The sequence below is a fragment of the Tamandua tetradactyla genome, chromosome 3 (genome assembly GCF_023851605.1).
Source record: "Tamandua tetradactyla isolate mTamTet1 chromosome 3, mTamTet1.pri, whole genome shotgun sequence".
In the NCBI taxonomy this organism is placed as follows: Eukaryota; Metazoa; Chordata; class Mammalia; order Pilosa; family Myrmecophagidae; genus Tamandua; species Tamandua tetradactyla.
The window spans coordinates 122,051,212-122,068,746 of NC_135329.1; the positions used below are offsets into that span (position 1 = coordinate 122,051,212).

General features: G+C 32.5%; 1 protein-coding gene across 4 annotated transcripts in view; it reads right to left on the reverse strand.

The window, feature by feature from the left end:
• Positions 1-1,572: 1,572 nt before the first annotated feature.
• ARL5A (ARF like GTPase 5A) overlaps positions 1,573-17,535 on the reverse strand; it is a 35,713-nt gene continuing 19,750 nt past the window's right edge. For 3 of the 4 annotated variants that reach the window (XM_077153826.1, XM_077153824.1, XM_077153827.1), the window contains exons 2-6: positions 17,215-17,275; positions 16,589-16,736; positions 14,851-14,934; positions 8,980-9,131; positions 1,573-6,053 (exon numbers count right to left, since the gene is read on the reverse strand). In XM_077153826.1, coding sequence (XP_077009941.1) covers positions 6,005-6,053; positions 8,980-9,131; positions 14,851-14,934; positions 16,589-16,732 — 429 coding nt within the window. In that variant the 5' untranslated portion in view covers positions 16,733-16,736; positions 17,215-17,275 and the 3' untranslated portion in view covers positions 1,573-6,004. The remainder of the gene's footprint in view (positions 6,054-8,979; positions 9,132-14,850; positions 14,935-16,588; positions 16,737-17,214; positions 17,276-17,535) is intronic. The other variant, XM_077153825.1, reaches the window with a different exon arrangement.

Consider the following 17,535-nt stretch of genomic DNA (forward strand, 5'->3'; position numbering starts at 1 on the left):
TCTTGCATTTCTGGAGTTTGACATTTCAGTCAATTATAAACGCAAGAACACTGTGACAACTATAGATGAACTAGCACACCTGCAAAGCAGCTGACTGCACTGCTTTACTGAAGGGGAGATAGCCACTCTATTGTGCCACTACTTCCCTCAGAATACGCATAAATATGCCCCAAACATCTACAAAATTGTCTTGTCAAGATGGCCCTGAAGCATTACTTCCCTAGTTACCTAACACATCAGCACTTCAGAAATAAGAAAGTACCTAAGTGCTCTAAGGTCCTCACTTCTTGGAATGGTTCCTGCATATGAAATTTTCTTGGGATATAGAGAAACACAAGTTTAGAAAATAAATATAGGGGTAAGTCAAATATTCCAACTCCTCATGGATGCAAAGCTTTTATCTACTAGAAAAAATGCAGCTCTTCATGGAATCAAAATCTTTTATCTACTAGAAATCCCAGTAAAACAAACCCACAAATTTTCAAAATGTTCTCTAATTTGTTTGTTGCACTAAATGTGGCTTGAATTAAGTTAATATACAGAGATAAGTTTGGGAAGGGCATATTTACACTAAGAGACTAGATAGGATATATTTTGATCTAGGCTTCTCTTGACAAATTTGATAAGCAATAAAGATAATTATCTAAAAGAATTTGCCATATTTAAAATAACTAAGATTCATAAAATAATTTAAATACAAATTAAAATGATTGGTATACATGTCTCTCATCTCTAGCAAACCAGAGAGCCCTCTTTTGATGTAATTCCAGCTTTCTCCTCAAAGTCACATTTGGATAAATAACCTTAAAAGTTCCCTGCATGTATCACCTAATATCAGGGAACCATGGAGGAATATAATCTAAGAAAAGGCCATATGTTTTATCTATAGGACTAGTTTCAAGCAAAATAATTAGAGGCATTCTGTATATCATCAATGTAAGAAGATTGGAGAAAAGGGGTTGAATACATTACAAAAAGTTTAAAACATTGTACTTTTCACTTTCCATTCAAGATGATTTTTAATATGAATGTAATGTGGTCATAAATCACTGAAAATTATTAAGTTTTTGCCCCCAGAGTTTATGGCCACACTCTGTGGTCAGTGAAAAATAAAAGGAACAATAAATGAAAAATTTAATAGGAGTCTATCCAATATTTTGATTTTTAAGTAGAATCTAAACAAAGTAGAGGGATTCTTTCACACACAAATGAAATGGCTCAACATCTACATGATGTGACACTCAAAATTACTAAACACTAAGTAAGAATGAGGAGAATTAAGAGGCTACTCATACGCAAGCAACAAACTTTTATTAAGGTTTTTAAACACACAGTATAATTTTCTGTGTATTTAAAGTTACTTTAAAAAAACAACAACAACAGGAATACAGTTCAGTTTTCTAGGCTCTGCCAGGATCATGGAATATTTATATTAGGGAAGAGAACAAATTGGTTTTTCACTCTGATGGTAAGGATGGGTAGCTTCAGTTTCAAAGCTTTTACTTAGATAAAGTACAAATTGTGACTTAGAAACCCTTTGGCCTGTGTCAGTAAGGAAAGCACAAACAATACTATAAAAAACGCATATAATTTATTAGATGGACTCAAAAATCATCACAAATCAATTTTAGGCACTTCTTGAGTACAGACTAAAGGAATTTTCTAGCAAAGACAGGATAACTAGCAGGCAACACCATAAAAATTTAAAGTTTAGTTTTTAGAACAATACATAAGGGCCAGAAAATGGAAAGTATTGCATAACTAACCCAACTGTATCCTGTTACATTTTTTGTAAGCCCACATACAATTATAGGACTTAATACAAAGTCACATTTTAGTATCCAAAGTTTTAAATTCTGGTTCTCTTTCCTTTACTTCACATCATGGTCTTAAAATAATCTACCATACCTTCTTTGAGGCAATATGATATAGCTTTATTTTTGTACAAATAGAGCTTTAAAGAAGTAATTCTTATATTATGCCTGCATCTACAAATGGTCAACACATGATGGCTGACTATTTTGATGTCTTTTAAAGCCCATTTTCAACTAACTAATATTACCTTCTTTAAGTAAACATGAGTAAAGAATGGAATGTGGGCAATGGTTTTTCAAGAAGTCTTTAGGTTAAACACAAGATATAAATTTGGTTTGGCATCTTTTTACCAGTTTAAACTATTTGAACTGGTATTCTTTGAAACATAACCCATTCTTGGTAATGGAAAGATAATACAGATATTACTTAATCCCCTTTGTGCCTACTTAGTAGGTCAAGAAGCTGGCAGAGCCTAGGTACTTCTCTTATTTTTTTGAATCTAAGAAAAATATCTTATTTTTCTTAACATATGAGTCTAAAATTAAGAAGCTTTAAAATATCATATACAGTATAATTCAAAGGATTCTACTACTACTGGCATACATATGCTGTACACACAGTAAACTGGTCTTTTGATGGACTCCCCAACTCTGACAATGCTCTTGAATGACCAAAGTCCAAATCAATGAATCAAGTCAGTGGTGGGAACATAGAAAGAACTAGAGAGCATACTTAGAAAGTAATGGTTTGGGAAACAGTAGGTACAGTCAAAGTCAAGAATACCCTCAGGACTGAAATAATATGTCTTCACTGATGGTGAATATAGATACTGGCGAGCAAGGGATAGCTGAACTATGGGAAAGACACTACTGAGACAAGGAAAGAAGTTCCAAATATATTTGGACAGTATGATGGGTCAAAGTTAAGTCATGTGAAGAAATTTGTCTCTAACGAGCTTTGGAAAAGGTATTGAAGCCAAGATACAACTGGGCAATTGAGAGAGGATGACGCCAAATTCCACAGATAATTTACACAATGTGCTGTTTATTCCTCTATATACAAAGTAGAGCAAACTACAGATATATTCTTAAAAATGCCTGCAGAGAAAATTAGAATGTAGGCTACAGCTTTGCTATTTACACTAATATAAACAGATTTTGAGGTTGTCTGTACTGTATGTGGTTGCTGTATTCACAGCAAGAAACATAAGCGAGGGGACAAGAATCCCATTTCTACACATCTTAATACTATACACTCAGATAAAAAGGAAAACAAAATCCCAAGGACTGCATGCCTTTCCTTAAGGCCCCTGTACTACTCTGTGATTCCCACTGTTAACTATGTACCAGGCACTTAATAAAGGCCAGAAAACAGAAACTCTTCTATTTCATGTCACACTTCTAAAATCACCACAACCATCTGCATTAAAAATGTCAGTCTTCAGTCTAGAGCACGTTTTTTTTATTCTTAAGGCAAAATGTCATGTAAGAAAATGACTTCCCTACCCACTCCCTGCTTCCAACTCACCTGCCTTCATTGTATTCTCTGCCCATTGTGAGGGCCAAGAGGTGCTAGGAAACTGAAAGACAACTGACAATTTCAAACAGATGCCTGGATACAATGTGTTAAGATATACTTTATAAATGCTATTATGACAAAATACAACATATTTAAATGCTTATAGCATATGGATACTTTTACCAAGATATAAAGAGAAGTTATACTGCTCTCAAAATTGGTATCAAAAACAGGTTATTTAAATCCAGCCACATGTACAGAGGTTGTTCTTTTCAAACCTGAGAGCAATGATCTTAAATAAAATGTCTGTTTACATACATAAGTAGCATATCAAAAAACCAAAAGCACGAATTTTTGTTTAATTCCACTTATGGTACGTATAAATTACATTATGACTATTCATGAAACTCTCCATCTTTTGAAAGTAATACTGTTAACATGATTTTGATATTTTTATATTTGACTAAAATCTTTTTTTCCCAGCTGCAATTTTTGTTTTATGTACAAAAGCATAGGGAACATCTTATCTCTAATGCTCAGACTGGAGGGTAGAAATCAAAAACAAAAAATTAAGTCTTATAAATGTGGCAAAAGATTCCATGCATTCTTAGGATGCTATATCAATAATTCAACTCTAAACCAATTGTACAATGTAGTGCATGCTTTAAATATTAATCAAGAATAAATTTTAGCTAAAACCTTGATGACATGGGAATGTGCTCTGCCATTCAAAGAATTAAACACATGATTATTCAAATCAAAAGACAGAACAAAAAGTGTGGATTTGTTGGGCTACTTTACAGAACATTTGTCTGATGAAACTTCAGCATCTAGAAAGCAAATTTGGGTTTTAAGGGAATTTTTAATGCATATGTTATTTCTTATGGTGATTAGAAACTTTTGAGAACATATAAATAAATAAACCTCAGTAATTTAGGATTTATTTTTGTAAAAGCATGTCAACAAATATTAAAATGTTATACATGCAATTTAAACATTATAATATAAATCTAAAACAGAAAACATCCAATGTGAAACACTGATCTCCCATGTCAGACTTGGATTTAGATGTTATACTTTATTGAAATGATTTCCAAAATTTTGTCAATGCTTATAGTATGTACAAATATTTCTCACTAAAACCTCCAGGAAACCCAAAAGGCTGGTATTAAAAGCATTTTTTTTCTTGAACATTCTAAAACATGCCTGTGTAAATTAGCCTTCAGATTTTCAGGGGATAAGAGATATGCAAATAAGAATACTCAGAATATGTTTTAACACATTTATGATAAATTTATAGTATGACAGAAATATCTTCAATTTTCAGATACTGTAAAAAAACAAATAAACAAACAAAAAAACTCCTAAGTAAACATAATAGGTGCAATTGGTCAAGTTACATCTTAGTAAAAATGATACATTATTTCAATCAATTCTTATACCAACTTCTTAAAAGCATTCAAAAAATATTTGTGTCTTCTAATTGTCAAACAGTGTATTCATGTGGTGGAAGAAGATACAAGACAACTAACAGAAATTTAAAAAAATCTCACACTATTCCAATCCCTAAAATCAGCGATAAGAAATTATTGTTGTTGCATGGAAAGTATGCTTCACTTTTCATCTCAAATTCACGACATATAGAGCTTATAAATGTTCAACACATAAGTTAATGCCAAAAAAAAACCCAATTCTGTTATTTCTCTGGATAGACATGTTTCACAAAACACTTTTCAATTAATGTTGAAAAAAAAAATTAGTTGATAATTTTAATCACAATTAATGCCTGACTGATTAATGGATCAACAATTTATTCAGTAATATAGATGGCATATGGACCTACACAGGGACTAATCTGATAATTATCTGCTGTGTAACTCTGCCATTAGTAATGCAAAAGTCAAGAATTTGATATAGTTCTATTCAGTTGCAGTACATGTTTCTGGGTGATTCAATCAACAAAAAATATGTACACAACATCAAGCTTTTCCCCTTTTTCTTTCTCTCTTTTTTTTTTTAAGAGTAGCTCAATGATTTGGGGGTTTGTTAGTACAATACAGAGAACCTAAGGGGAAAAGTACAAAATGGCACAAACACCAATGCCAGTACTAATCACATATGGTTACAACTAAGGATAAATTAATTTTTGTGTAACTTGCTTTTCTTTAGAACATAAATCAAAGCCATTAACTTGAACTTGAGGTATATACACAATACATACACAACCTTATACAAAATACTTTTCATAAGTAACACTCCACATTAAAATATTGGAAACTGAATAACTGTGTTGATTTGTATTTTGACTTAATAGAACAAGAGAACAACATTAAAATAGGGAGGTTTATACTGATAATAAAGCTCTTAAAGTTAACAATGTCTTTCTCTCCCTTTATACTTACCACAGGCTACACAATGTCCTGAGAGGGTTCTTTATGAGAAAAATGTCAGTCACAGCTTTAAGACCTTACTTTGGAAAGAACTAATGAGAAAGCAAATTGGAAGGTGAGACTTCATCTTTGTTTTCAAATGAGTGGTCTTAATTTGTCTTCTTATAGAAAAAGTTTAAATCAGTTTATTATAAATATATCTAAACCATTAATTTTTGCAGCTTTCAGGAATAGTCCAGCACTTCGTTCATATAGAGTCTGTGAGAAGAGGTTAGTAGAGATCATCTAATCTTAAGTCGTGACATCATCCATTCAAGTCCTTGGCACAATCTATAAAGAGAATCAAATAATTTTATTAAAATCTGAACTGAAAAGCTATGAATAGAAAATTAAAAGAATATTATTTTTAAATTACTTAAACATCAATGATGTAAAACCATTACAATGCTGGCGTTATTGCAGTGAAACAATACTCTCCCACAGTACATCTGTGTTTTTTGGTTCTCTGTCTTTGGTTCATTAGTGTCTAGAACACTGCCTAACAGGCAAATGAAGCTCAATAATTATACAATGAATTACTATAGAAAGCCATTTGACAATATGTAATAAAAAAGACTTAAAATATCAATACTCTTTACCATTTTTTCTACTTTTAGAAATGTATCCTAACAAAATAATCAGAGATACACATAGATTTATGTATACGGCTATTCATTCAAGCATCAAAATAGGAAAATGTAGAATTTAAATATCTAGAAATAGAGAAAAACTTTAATAAATTATGGAACATTCTTATGATGGAATATTAAAAATTTTCCTATATGAAAATGTGTTGATAATATAAATGAAATTAAAATGTCAGGATATTAAAAATAAATATATGTAGGGTAGTTAACAAAGTATATACATATATGTATGTTACATCTGTGTATTTAAAAAAATTTACAGGAATCAAATATTTTACTTTACTTATACTAGTTATTGCTAATTCAAAATATAGGTATGTTCATTATGGTAAAACAAATAAAATGCTTAGTGAGAGGGAGACAGTTGCACATATTATGTTACAATAAAATGAAAGATTATTATTAAACAGTATCTATAATCTAGGAAGAGATTTTATAGATATGAGAAACTATGCTATGGTGTTAAAATTTTTTAAAATAGGACTCATAGTTCTGTGAAAATATGACTCCACAAATGTAAAACACACACACACACAAGGTAAATAACTAGTTCTCCTGTTAGTAGATTTCTTACTTTGAAGCTACTGATAGGAAATAATATAAAATAAATAATAGATAAATAGATTATTTAATTTGAAACCATTAAATGAGTAATAGCAAACTAGAAACTGTGCTAAACACTTTCCATAAGTTATTCTAATTAATCTCCACAACACTGAGATTGAAAACCTTCCTGTATTACAGAGAAAGCCCAAGCTTAGAGAGGTTAGCAAATGGCAGAGGTGGGAGTCAAAATCAGACCTAACATCAAAGTTAGTAATCTCCAATCCAATGAACCAAAATGCCAACCAGTACTAAAACCAAGAATTTAGACGAAGGGGGCCAGAGTGCAGAATGAAAATAGAACATTTTCCCAACCCAAACACTTGTTAACAGCTATAAATGGAAGCCCCAAAGAACCAAGAGTTGAAAAAGATCCTATAATCTATTAATTTCCTCTTTTTAAATTTAAATTGCCAGAGTAAATATCTGTCCTAGTGATACATTTTTATATACTCAATTAACTATCAAAATATATAAATTAAATCTTATGTCAATCCTAGAATCCTAGATGACTTGTCTTTATTGCCAAGTTAGTATCATAATCAGTGCTTTTGCCAAGAGATCTTTGATAGGCAAAGATATATATATTTAATAACATATTAGATTATTTGACAAAAGAATATGCAACAGACAAGATATTTTTACCTAAATTACCATATGGACAACTGGTATTATTTATGATTTTTTTTTTATTTTTTTATTTTTTTTTTATTTATGATTTTTTAAATGAGCAAATCTGCTTTTCAATGTTCTAATTATGCTCTTCCAAATTACTATTATTGGGTAAAAGTACCTTCTATTTCATTGAGTAAGATTTGGCTTCAATGGTTCCTTATATCTGCTTGCCCTTTGCTAATCTTGAAAGAAAGCTAATTTCTCCCATTCCCTAAGGTAACTCATCTCTTTTTGCACCAAGCTTCTGCCCTGCCTTAAAACCTGAAAAACCTCAACCAAAATTTATGTTCTCTATTTAGAATTCTTTATCTCTAGTTTAACTCTTTTTTTTTCTGTACTTTTAAATATATACAACAAAAACCTTACTTTAGTTTACTCCTCCTTTTAGTTTTTTAGTCTATTTCCAACCTCCTCTATTTTATCTTTTCCCTCTTCCTGCCAAACTTGAGTTTACACTTGCTGTCTTCGTTTCCTAACATCCATTTCCTCTTTAAACTGTACTTACCCCATGTCCACTTCCCAATATATGGACTTTGCTTCTGACTCAACTGTTTGGTTGCATTTACTCACTTATGATTAAATTCAATGGTACTTTCTCCATCCTCCCAGTCATTGACCTTACACTCAATTCAATGCTGACCATAATACTTCCTTCTTGAAATTCTTTCCTATCTGGGCACTAGATGAGGGCAAAATTCTATTGGAGGCACCTACCTCTCCTCCAGCACCTGTCATTCTAGCACCAAAGAACCTCATGCCACACTCTCCGATTCGAATTCATTTTTTTTTTTAAATGCAACACTCTCTTGACAAGACTGGTGGCAAGAGAAATAACCCTAAACTAGCCTCACATATGAATCCTCTTCTATGTAGGCTTCCTTATGGACATAATGTTAAAAATAAATGATCTGCAGGATTGCTGTAAGGATTGAATGACATGCTGTATGGAAAGCACTCAAGACACAGGGCACGCTTTCAAATATTAGTTCCTCTCTTGGAGTATAAATCCCATCACCATCTTAAGTATTTCCTAATTTCTCCAGCTCTCAGTGACACTCCCATTTCTCTGAGCTCCTATAACAACTATACCATCTATATTTTCACATGTATTAGTTCATTGTCTTATGTGTATTTTACATATATTGTATGTTTTACTCTTCACAGATTACAGACATGAGCTATGCCTCATCTCTCCTCATAAAGCTTTTGTACACAGTATGATTAAATATGTATTGATTTTAAGAACACATTTCTAAGCTCAATACAAATTATCCAAGAGGAAGAACTCTTACCCCTCGCCTGTTAGAGCACAGCACGCCTGGATATGCCACTGGTGATCTTTAATAGAAGTTAGTTTCAAAAACTGGGAGATTTCTGCTACAGTCATACATTCTTTAACGTCTTGTTTATTAGCAAAAATCAGCAATCCAGCTTTTCTTAGGTCCTATAAAAGTAAACAAAACTGTAAAGGATAGTGCAGCTTTCCATAAATTTTCTGATTTAATAGAATATGTTTAATAATCTTAGTAATCTAGAATTTCTGAAATATTCAACATAAAAGCATCTCTCAACCCATATACTGCTAGACAATAATCTTAACACAGAACTGCCCATACATCTTAAATGAATAAAAGTACACTTGTGTGGATTTACATATTTCTTATAGTTCCAAATTACACACTCACCACAAAGAGCTACTGTGAAGGACACGAGAAAATTCTTGAAGAAAGTACAACAATCTATATAAAAAGTAGCTATTTCAAAATCTGCTAAGGAAGATCCATTCTCAGCATTATTAACCCACTTAGGCTGAGACTGCAATAGTTGGTGCTGTTCTTGACCTGGGGGCAAGTGTACAGAATTTGTTCTGGCTACCCTGCTTCAAGGGTCCACTTGTTTCAATCTGTCTTGCATACTGTCAGTCATGTTAAATCTTCCAGAAATGACATATTTATCATACATCACCCTTCCTTCCATCTTAAACAAGCTTAAATGGCTCCCAACCACTACCCTTTAGTAAGACACTCAAAGCTTTCCAAAATTCTACCCAATCTATCCTTTTCTGCCTCATTTTAAATCATTCTCTATAGAAATAATCTTCCTCAAACCACTGTTCTCAAAACAGTTTTAGGCATTCCCATCTCTATATTATTGTTCAGATCATTTCTCCTGTATACATTCCCCTCCCTCCAATCTTCAAAATCATGCTTTCTCAACAGGGTTCTACAGGAGAATTAAATTCTATAGAAAATGAGTTGAGTGACTATATTGCAAGTCTCCCAACAATATACACACTAGTACCTTCCAGGTGCATAGAAAATAAGGTAATTCATCACATACAATGTACACCTTAGGGTTTTAGGTCTTGATTTTCAGTTGAGAATGGCTATCCTAAACCAATCCTATTCATTCTCCAAGGTTTAGCCTCTCTATCTCTGTCCATGGAGAATCCTTAGTTTTGACTTTATATGATGGGGTCATCTTGGATTGACATTAATCTTATCAAATTCTCCCAATTAAACAGTACGTTCTACCACCTCTATGCTATGATTTTGAAGCAAGTTATTTAACCTCTCTGAATTTGTTTTTCATAACTTGCATTTACTGAGTGTTTGATATGAGCAAGATATCCATCACAATAACCACTTCCCAAATATAATCTCTCTAATCTCACAAGATTCTTACAAAGTGGGTTTTATTATTCCCAGTTTACAGATGAGGAAACTAAGACTCAGAGACTAAGTTAACTCTTACGAAGTCATACAGCTACTCAATAATAGAGTCAGGTTTGAGCTAAGATCTTACCGGTGTAGCTGTCACCCCTCATCTCTAAAAAGCTGAGCTCACCACTACCTACTTCCTAGGGATGTGGTTTGTATGAATGAGTTGCTACATATAAAACACTCAGTTCAGTGCCTGGCTTATGGTGACAGTTCAACAAATGTTAGTTCACTTATTTGCCCTGAAGGTGAGGAACATGTCATCCTTATGCATATCCCATAATGACTTGTATAATGTTTTACCCACAAAACACGTCAGAAGTTTCTTAGTTTTCTTCCCCTGGCCACTCTCCTATACCTTTAAGGTATCAAGGAAATTTCTTGATTATCTAATAAGAGGTATGGACCTTTTCCCCATAAAAATGTACATCTGTATATAGGCAAAAAATAAGTGATGTACAAATTTATGAGATTAATATACATCCTAAAGCCCATTTACAGATCCTGGGTTAAGAATCCATGAAGGATGCTGTCAATCATTAGATTAAATTCTCCTAAAATTTGGTCTATAAATATTAAGAGAAACTGAGAAAGCTCAGGCTTTGGTACTGTTTGCAACTTTTCTCAATTGCATTGAAGATGCCATCTTTCTTCTTCTTAGGGATTTTAGTGAGACATCTGGGGTTTCAATAATATGTCCGTGTGTTTGCCTTCAGTAGGTACAAAATTACACTATTTCACATTGTTTCACTTTTTGTTAGAATGGTTTTGATAATTTAAAAAATTTTTTCCATTTAAATAAAAAAATGTGAGTGGGAAATTTTTTACTTGGTTAAAAGGAGTTTTGCGAATTGCTTAGCAGTCAAGAGTGACTTTTATAGTGACCTCTACAGAATGGCAGGCATTAATGCTACCACAGATAGTGATATAATTACCTGAATAGTATGGTCAGAAAGGGATATTGCTAGAACATTAACAGTTTTAAGTTTTCATGTTCAAGTAGTTTCACCTATAGTTCAGTTTATCTTTCTTTATTAAAGGCAAAAAAAATTGAAGGTCTTTCGCTTATTCTAAATGGAAAATGCTTGATTATCAATAGTTGATATGTGGTTGGGTCACTGAATAAATGAACTTTTCATGGGATGTAATTAGTGTCTTTCAGGTTTCAATATTTTTTGCTAGTGTGTGTTGAAGCCATTTATTTAAGCCAGGTTTGATAATGCTGACATGTTCTAAGAACAAACTTCTGACATTATAAATACTTGGCACCAAGTTAGGACACATTGTTTATGTTATTCTATTTGTGAGTAATCTGTATTCATAACTTGTAGAGATGACATTATTTGGATGAGCTCCTGAATTGAAAATTAGAAATACAAAAAAAAAGCTATCTATTGAAAGGTCTCAAAAAAATCTCATATTGTATATAATATTTTCCTAGATCTCACAGGCTCAAATATTTTTTATTTGGGGTTCTTGGTTTGAAAAACAAAAATAAGAGTAGCTATGTAAAATATTTTGGAAGAGAGAAAAGAAAATCTGTCTTTGTTTTTTATTATAAAACCTCAGAAGCAAATATCCCATATGATTATGAATCAAAACAGATTAGATTAAGGTTGTTCATCAACTTGACTTAATGAGACATTAAAGTATAAGGTGAAAATTGAAATTTTCTGTATTTAAGCCATTTTATTTTGAAAAATCTTATACTACAAAAAAACAGAATTCTATTCATAAGGGTCTAAAATTTATTTTAATTTTTAGTCAATGAGATGAATAACAGCAAATGCAAGACACATTCACTTAGTCTCAAATTTGTTTCTCAAATCTTCTTTTGGGAAGATAATTCCTAGACTCTGAGTCATCTGAATAAAAATTCCATGTATACTTTTGTGTTTGGACTATTTTAAAATTTACGAGCTTCAAAGATTTGGACATCACTTACTAGAAAATTTTGAGAGATATTTTAAAACTTTTAATAAAAGTTTTGTATTTTGTAATACATGTAAAGAATCATTATCAGTGATAATGATAACAATAAGCTCTTGTTGCTTATTACTGTACATATGAAACAGCAGACAGATTCCATGTCTGAATTTGCTTTTCATTCAAATCAGTTGTTCCTTTGACCCATTTGTCTCTCTCCAGAACAGTCTATTTGGCTCTTCCTAACCCTCCTGAGTGTCTAACTCTAGCTCACTTGATCTGCAAGTCCTTTCTTCTCTGGTCTTCTCTGTCTATTTGGTCTCCTTTCCCTTCCCAGCTAATCCCCATATATGTCTTTTTCTTTTTTTTCCTAGCAAAAAACATGATTTCTTGACAGAAAATGGCTAAGTTCAAACCTTTGACTGAATAAGTCTAGTCAAATCACATGAACTTTTGGGGCCTGTTTCCTCATCTGTACCAGATGAGGTTAAGTGACCTACCCAAGTTAATGCCTCTAGCTAGGAAAATTCAATGACCTTGTTTTAGCCCTACCACTGTGCCTTTTATATACTTATGCTACTGAATATTGGTGTGCTGGTTTGAAAGGATATATGTCCCCTAGAAAAGCCATGCTTTAATCAAAATCCCATTTCATAAAGGCAGAATAATCCCTATTCAATACTGTGTGTTTGAATCTGTAATTAGATCATCTCCCTGGAGATGTAACCCAATCAAGAGTGGTTGTTAAGCTGGATTAGGGGTGATGACATGTCTCCACCCATTTGGGTGGGTCTTGATTAGTTTCTGAAGTCCTATAAAAGAGGAAACATTTTGGAGGAAGAGAGATTCAGAGAGAGCAGAGCAGAATGACATAGCCTCAAGAAGCAGAGTCCACCAGCCAGTGACCTTTGGAGATAAAGAAGGAAAATGCCTCCCAGGGAGCTTTATGAAACAGGAAGCCAGGAGAAGCTAGCTGATGATGCCATGTTTGCCATGTGCCCTTCTAGATGAGAGAGAAACGCTGACCATGTTCACCATGTGCCTTTCCAGATAAGATGGAAACCCTGACTGTGTTCACCATGTGCCTTCTCACTTGAGAGAGAAACTCTGAACTTCATCCGCCTTCTTGAACCAAGGTATCTTTCCCTAGATGCCTTTGATTGGACATTTCTATAGACTTATTTTAATTGGGACATTTTCTCAGTCTTAGAACTATAAACTAGCAACTCATTACATTCCCCTTTATAAACGCCATTCCATTTCTGGTATATTGCATTCCGGCAACTAGAACAATTGGATACAGGAAAAGTCAAACAGTAAAGCCACCTATTAACAGAGTAAAAAATATAGCCAAAGACAAAACACATTTGCATCTTATTTTTCTTTTTCCAAAGGCTTCATAAAACAACAGCAAAACAATCCTTTGGTACAGACTAAAGAATGGTACATTTTGACAATATACAAAGGGGAAAAAAAAAATCCTTAGTCTTCTGCCTCCTTTTTAGCTTATTGCTTATTTTCCAAACTGGAAAGGGAACTAAATAAGTGAATGCACAATGGCAAGATGCTTCTGTTTTTTTTTAAGACCCAGAAGGTTTAACTCTGTTGCCTGGATCACAGTCCATAACAGGGAAAGATACATCTTGATAGGCATGATCACCATAAGAAAAATAAGGAACTTCAATTTACCTAACCACTCTACTAGATTTCCTAAAGACTTAAAAGGGTAGGTGAAACATGCCAAATGCAAGTCTCAAAAGCAAGTCATCAAATTAATATTAAAATTAATATCAAACTTCATTAAAGACATTTCAATTTTCTTAAGCTTTATTAAAATCCTACCAAATGAAAAAATTACATTCGTTCATCTAGTTTTTTTTCTAGTTTCAATCACAAATATGAGTTGCGAATAAATCTCATTAAAAATAATCAACCACCACTATAGTAATTATTTTATAGTCTCTACTATTATTACTGAGTTGACTATATTATTCAGTTTATTCAACTTTTAAATCATGCTACCAGCTACCAGTAATATTTTTTAAGGACTAAGAAAATGTGACTAGTCCATATAGTTTTGTTTAGTCAGAGGGGCAATATCAAAGATATTTAATAGTAACGTTTAAATGTTAGTCTGATAACTGAAGAACATTCAAGACTTGCTATGCATCTAAGTACTTTTAAATTTCATTTAAATTCCAGTGTTAATCTTCTGTATGATTAATCTATTCAAACAAAAATGAAAGTCACACATAGGAATTCTTTTGGCCCAGGTAAACGTCTAAACCAAATTTATCTAGGATACGTGAAATGAAGTTCTGCAATTGAATCTACAACCTTTCCGCTGCTTTCAGACATACTTTCTATTTGGAAAGTGTCAAAATAATAAAGCAGGCATGGCCAGCAGATTAAATAATTATTTAAAAAAATCAAAATATTTACTAGCCTCATGTGAATACAGCAAGGATAAATGTGATACAAACACCCCCACAACTCTAATGTAAAAACACTACTTACCTCATGTGCTAACATTTTATACAGTTCTTCTCTAGTTACAGAAATCCTTTCTCTGTCTGTACTGTCCACAACAACTATTACAAACTAAAATAATTACAAAACAAAATCGTTAGTGATTAGATAATTTGGTATTTGTGAAATTTATAAGTGCTTATATGATTTATAAGCTATATCAAGAAATTAGAATCTTACGCTGGAAACCAGAGATACCTATTACACGTTGTTAAAACTAAAGGTCTGGAAAAAAACAAAAACAAAAAGAACTAAAGGTCTGATCCATTTCTAGTTCAAATATATTTAAAGAGAAGATATGCTAATACTCTAACCAAACTATAAGAGGCACTTGTTTCCTAAAGTAGTATCTTGAATACTAAGGGGCCTATATCTGTCTATTTGCACTATAAATTCATAAGAAAAAATACATTATGGCCCTAAATCCAAGCTACTTTTAGGCAGTTATTACTTATTAATATTAACTTCATAACCTAAAATGTCAGTGTGTATGGGAGGAAATTAAGGTAACAAACCAATTTTTTTTAACAAATCGAAAGAACAAATTTTAAAATCATACTCTCTCCCTTATACAAATGGCACCCGCTACCTGCAAGCACAACCCTTTCCTGAATTGATAATGAGGCTGATATCAGATGAGCTGTGGAGGGTTGAGCTACACTGCCCTGTTCCTTAACGCCACAAAATAGGAGGGAAACAAGAGTAGCCATAGAGTTAACTTACTTGTTATAGAATTTGCAATGCCCTAGGGTTTTTTTTGGACTGCCTGTTATTAACATACACTATATATTTTGTAGGGCTAATCTTAAATTTCCAAATTTAATTTAATCTTAAATTTCCTAATAAGGATATTAGGATCCTTTCAATCATTCTGATTTCATCAACCATAAAGCCGACAGATAAGAGAATTGTTTCTTTACCCCTTCTCTTCCATGACAACTTACTGATAAATAGCTTTATTATTGTAAGACTGCTGTTCTCTTCTGAGGTATTTTAATAAAGCTGTTATGTTTTCAAGGTGTTGCCACAGATTTGATACCTGCATCATTATATATAGGAGTACTAACCACATATTCCTTTCCTTCTCCAAAAACTATGATCAAATGTTTAATGGAGTGCTGGGGATCAGTTCATTACAGAGAAACTAAATAGCCATTTTGTATATGTTAGAAGTGTGTCATTAACTTATAATCAGCACCAAAACAATACAAAAACAATTGTCACAGACTTTCAACTCATAAGGGCTATACAATGAAACTTTCAAATGTCACAAGTGCAAAATTTTCTCTTGGAAATAGCATATAAAGAAAAACATACGGTTATGCTTAAATTACTTTACAACCAAAAGAAAATGCACAGTAAAACTTTGACCAGGATTCAAACCACCAAAGCTCTCTCATTTAACTGAGACTTCTCCCCCTCAGCACAAATAGAAAGAGAGAAATGAAATTACAATCTGTGAAGTAGAATTCATTATAAAAACAATCCCTTAAGATGAGTACTGGGATCAATACACAATCAAACTAATCAATCACCTTCTCCCTACAGCTATTCAATGAGGGTGGATATATAAAACAATGACCCTGGAACAGGAAATCAAAGATTCCACTATGCTTAAACTCTACTTACATTAACCTGCTATGGTATTTCAAAGGGATAAACAACATAAGGGTTAAAATCTAGAAGGTTCTGTTCATAAAAGTTTTAGTATATTATGAAACATTACCTCAGTGTTAGTATAGTAAGTGTTCCAGGAAGAACGAAGAGATTCTTGGCCACCAATATCCCACATTAGGAAACGTGTATTATTAACAACTATCTCTTCTACATTACTTCCTATGGTAGGGGATGTATGTACAACTTCATTCATAGAACTGAAAAGACAGAAAGTTTATATATATATATATTATAAATAGTAGGAAGCTAGTATGTTTGAATATTTTTTTTTAACCAAGAGACAAATCAGCATGACCTATTTCTATATTTTATACCATTTTCCACTAGCTCATAACAAAGTAGTAAGGGTTTAAACAGAAGTGAAACTAGATAATAGATTATTTGGAATACTCCAGATTCTTTCAGGAAATTACATAAACAAATATTTTCCTACTGTCTACAAGTGAATCAGCATTAGTGCAAAATCAATTTAATGACATACTCAATGTTATATAAATTTCTAACTCTCCAGAAACAGTTCTTAATTTTGCTCCTGGTTTATGGCAGGCCTAATTTCTTACAGAATAACTTAAGATTCTATATGAATTTTTATTGTTTCTGTTAATTAAAGATCACACAGACAGAGAAAGTAACCAGAAACAACAAAATAATTTTTAGAAAGTAGTTAATACTTACAATTGGTAAAGGATGGTAGTTTTCCCTGCATTATCTAGCCCAACAATGATAACTTTGTGCTCTGAAACAAAGAAAATACCAGTAACTTATTAATCATATACACAAAAAAAAATCTCCTATTTCACCCAGGCCTTCTATCTGTAACAAAATTAACTGTATGGCACTTTATTCATTCTTGGAACTCAAAAAAAAAAACATCCTAGCAAGATCAGCAGAAGTCTCACCTGCTCTTCCACCTGACCCCTATTTAATAAAGAACTTGAATACGCCACCTTTTTTTTTCAGCAAGCTATATTCTGCTCTCCTCTTACAGAGGCTTAT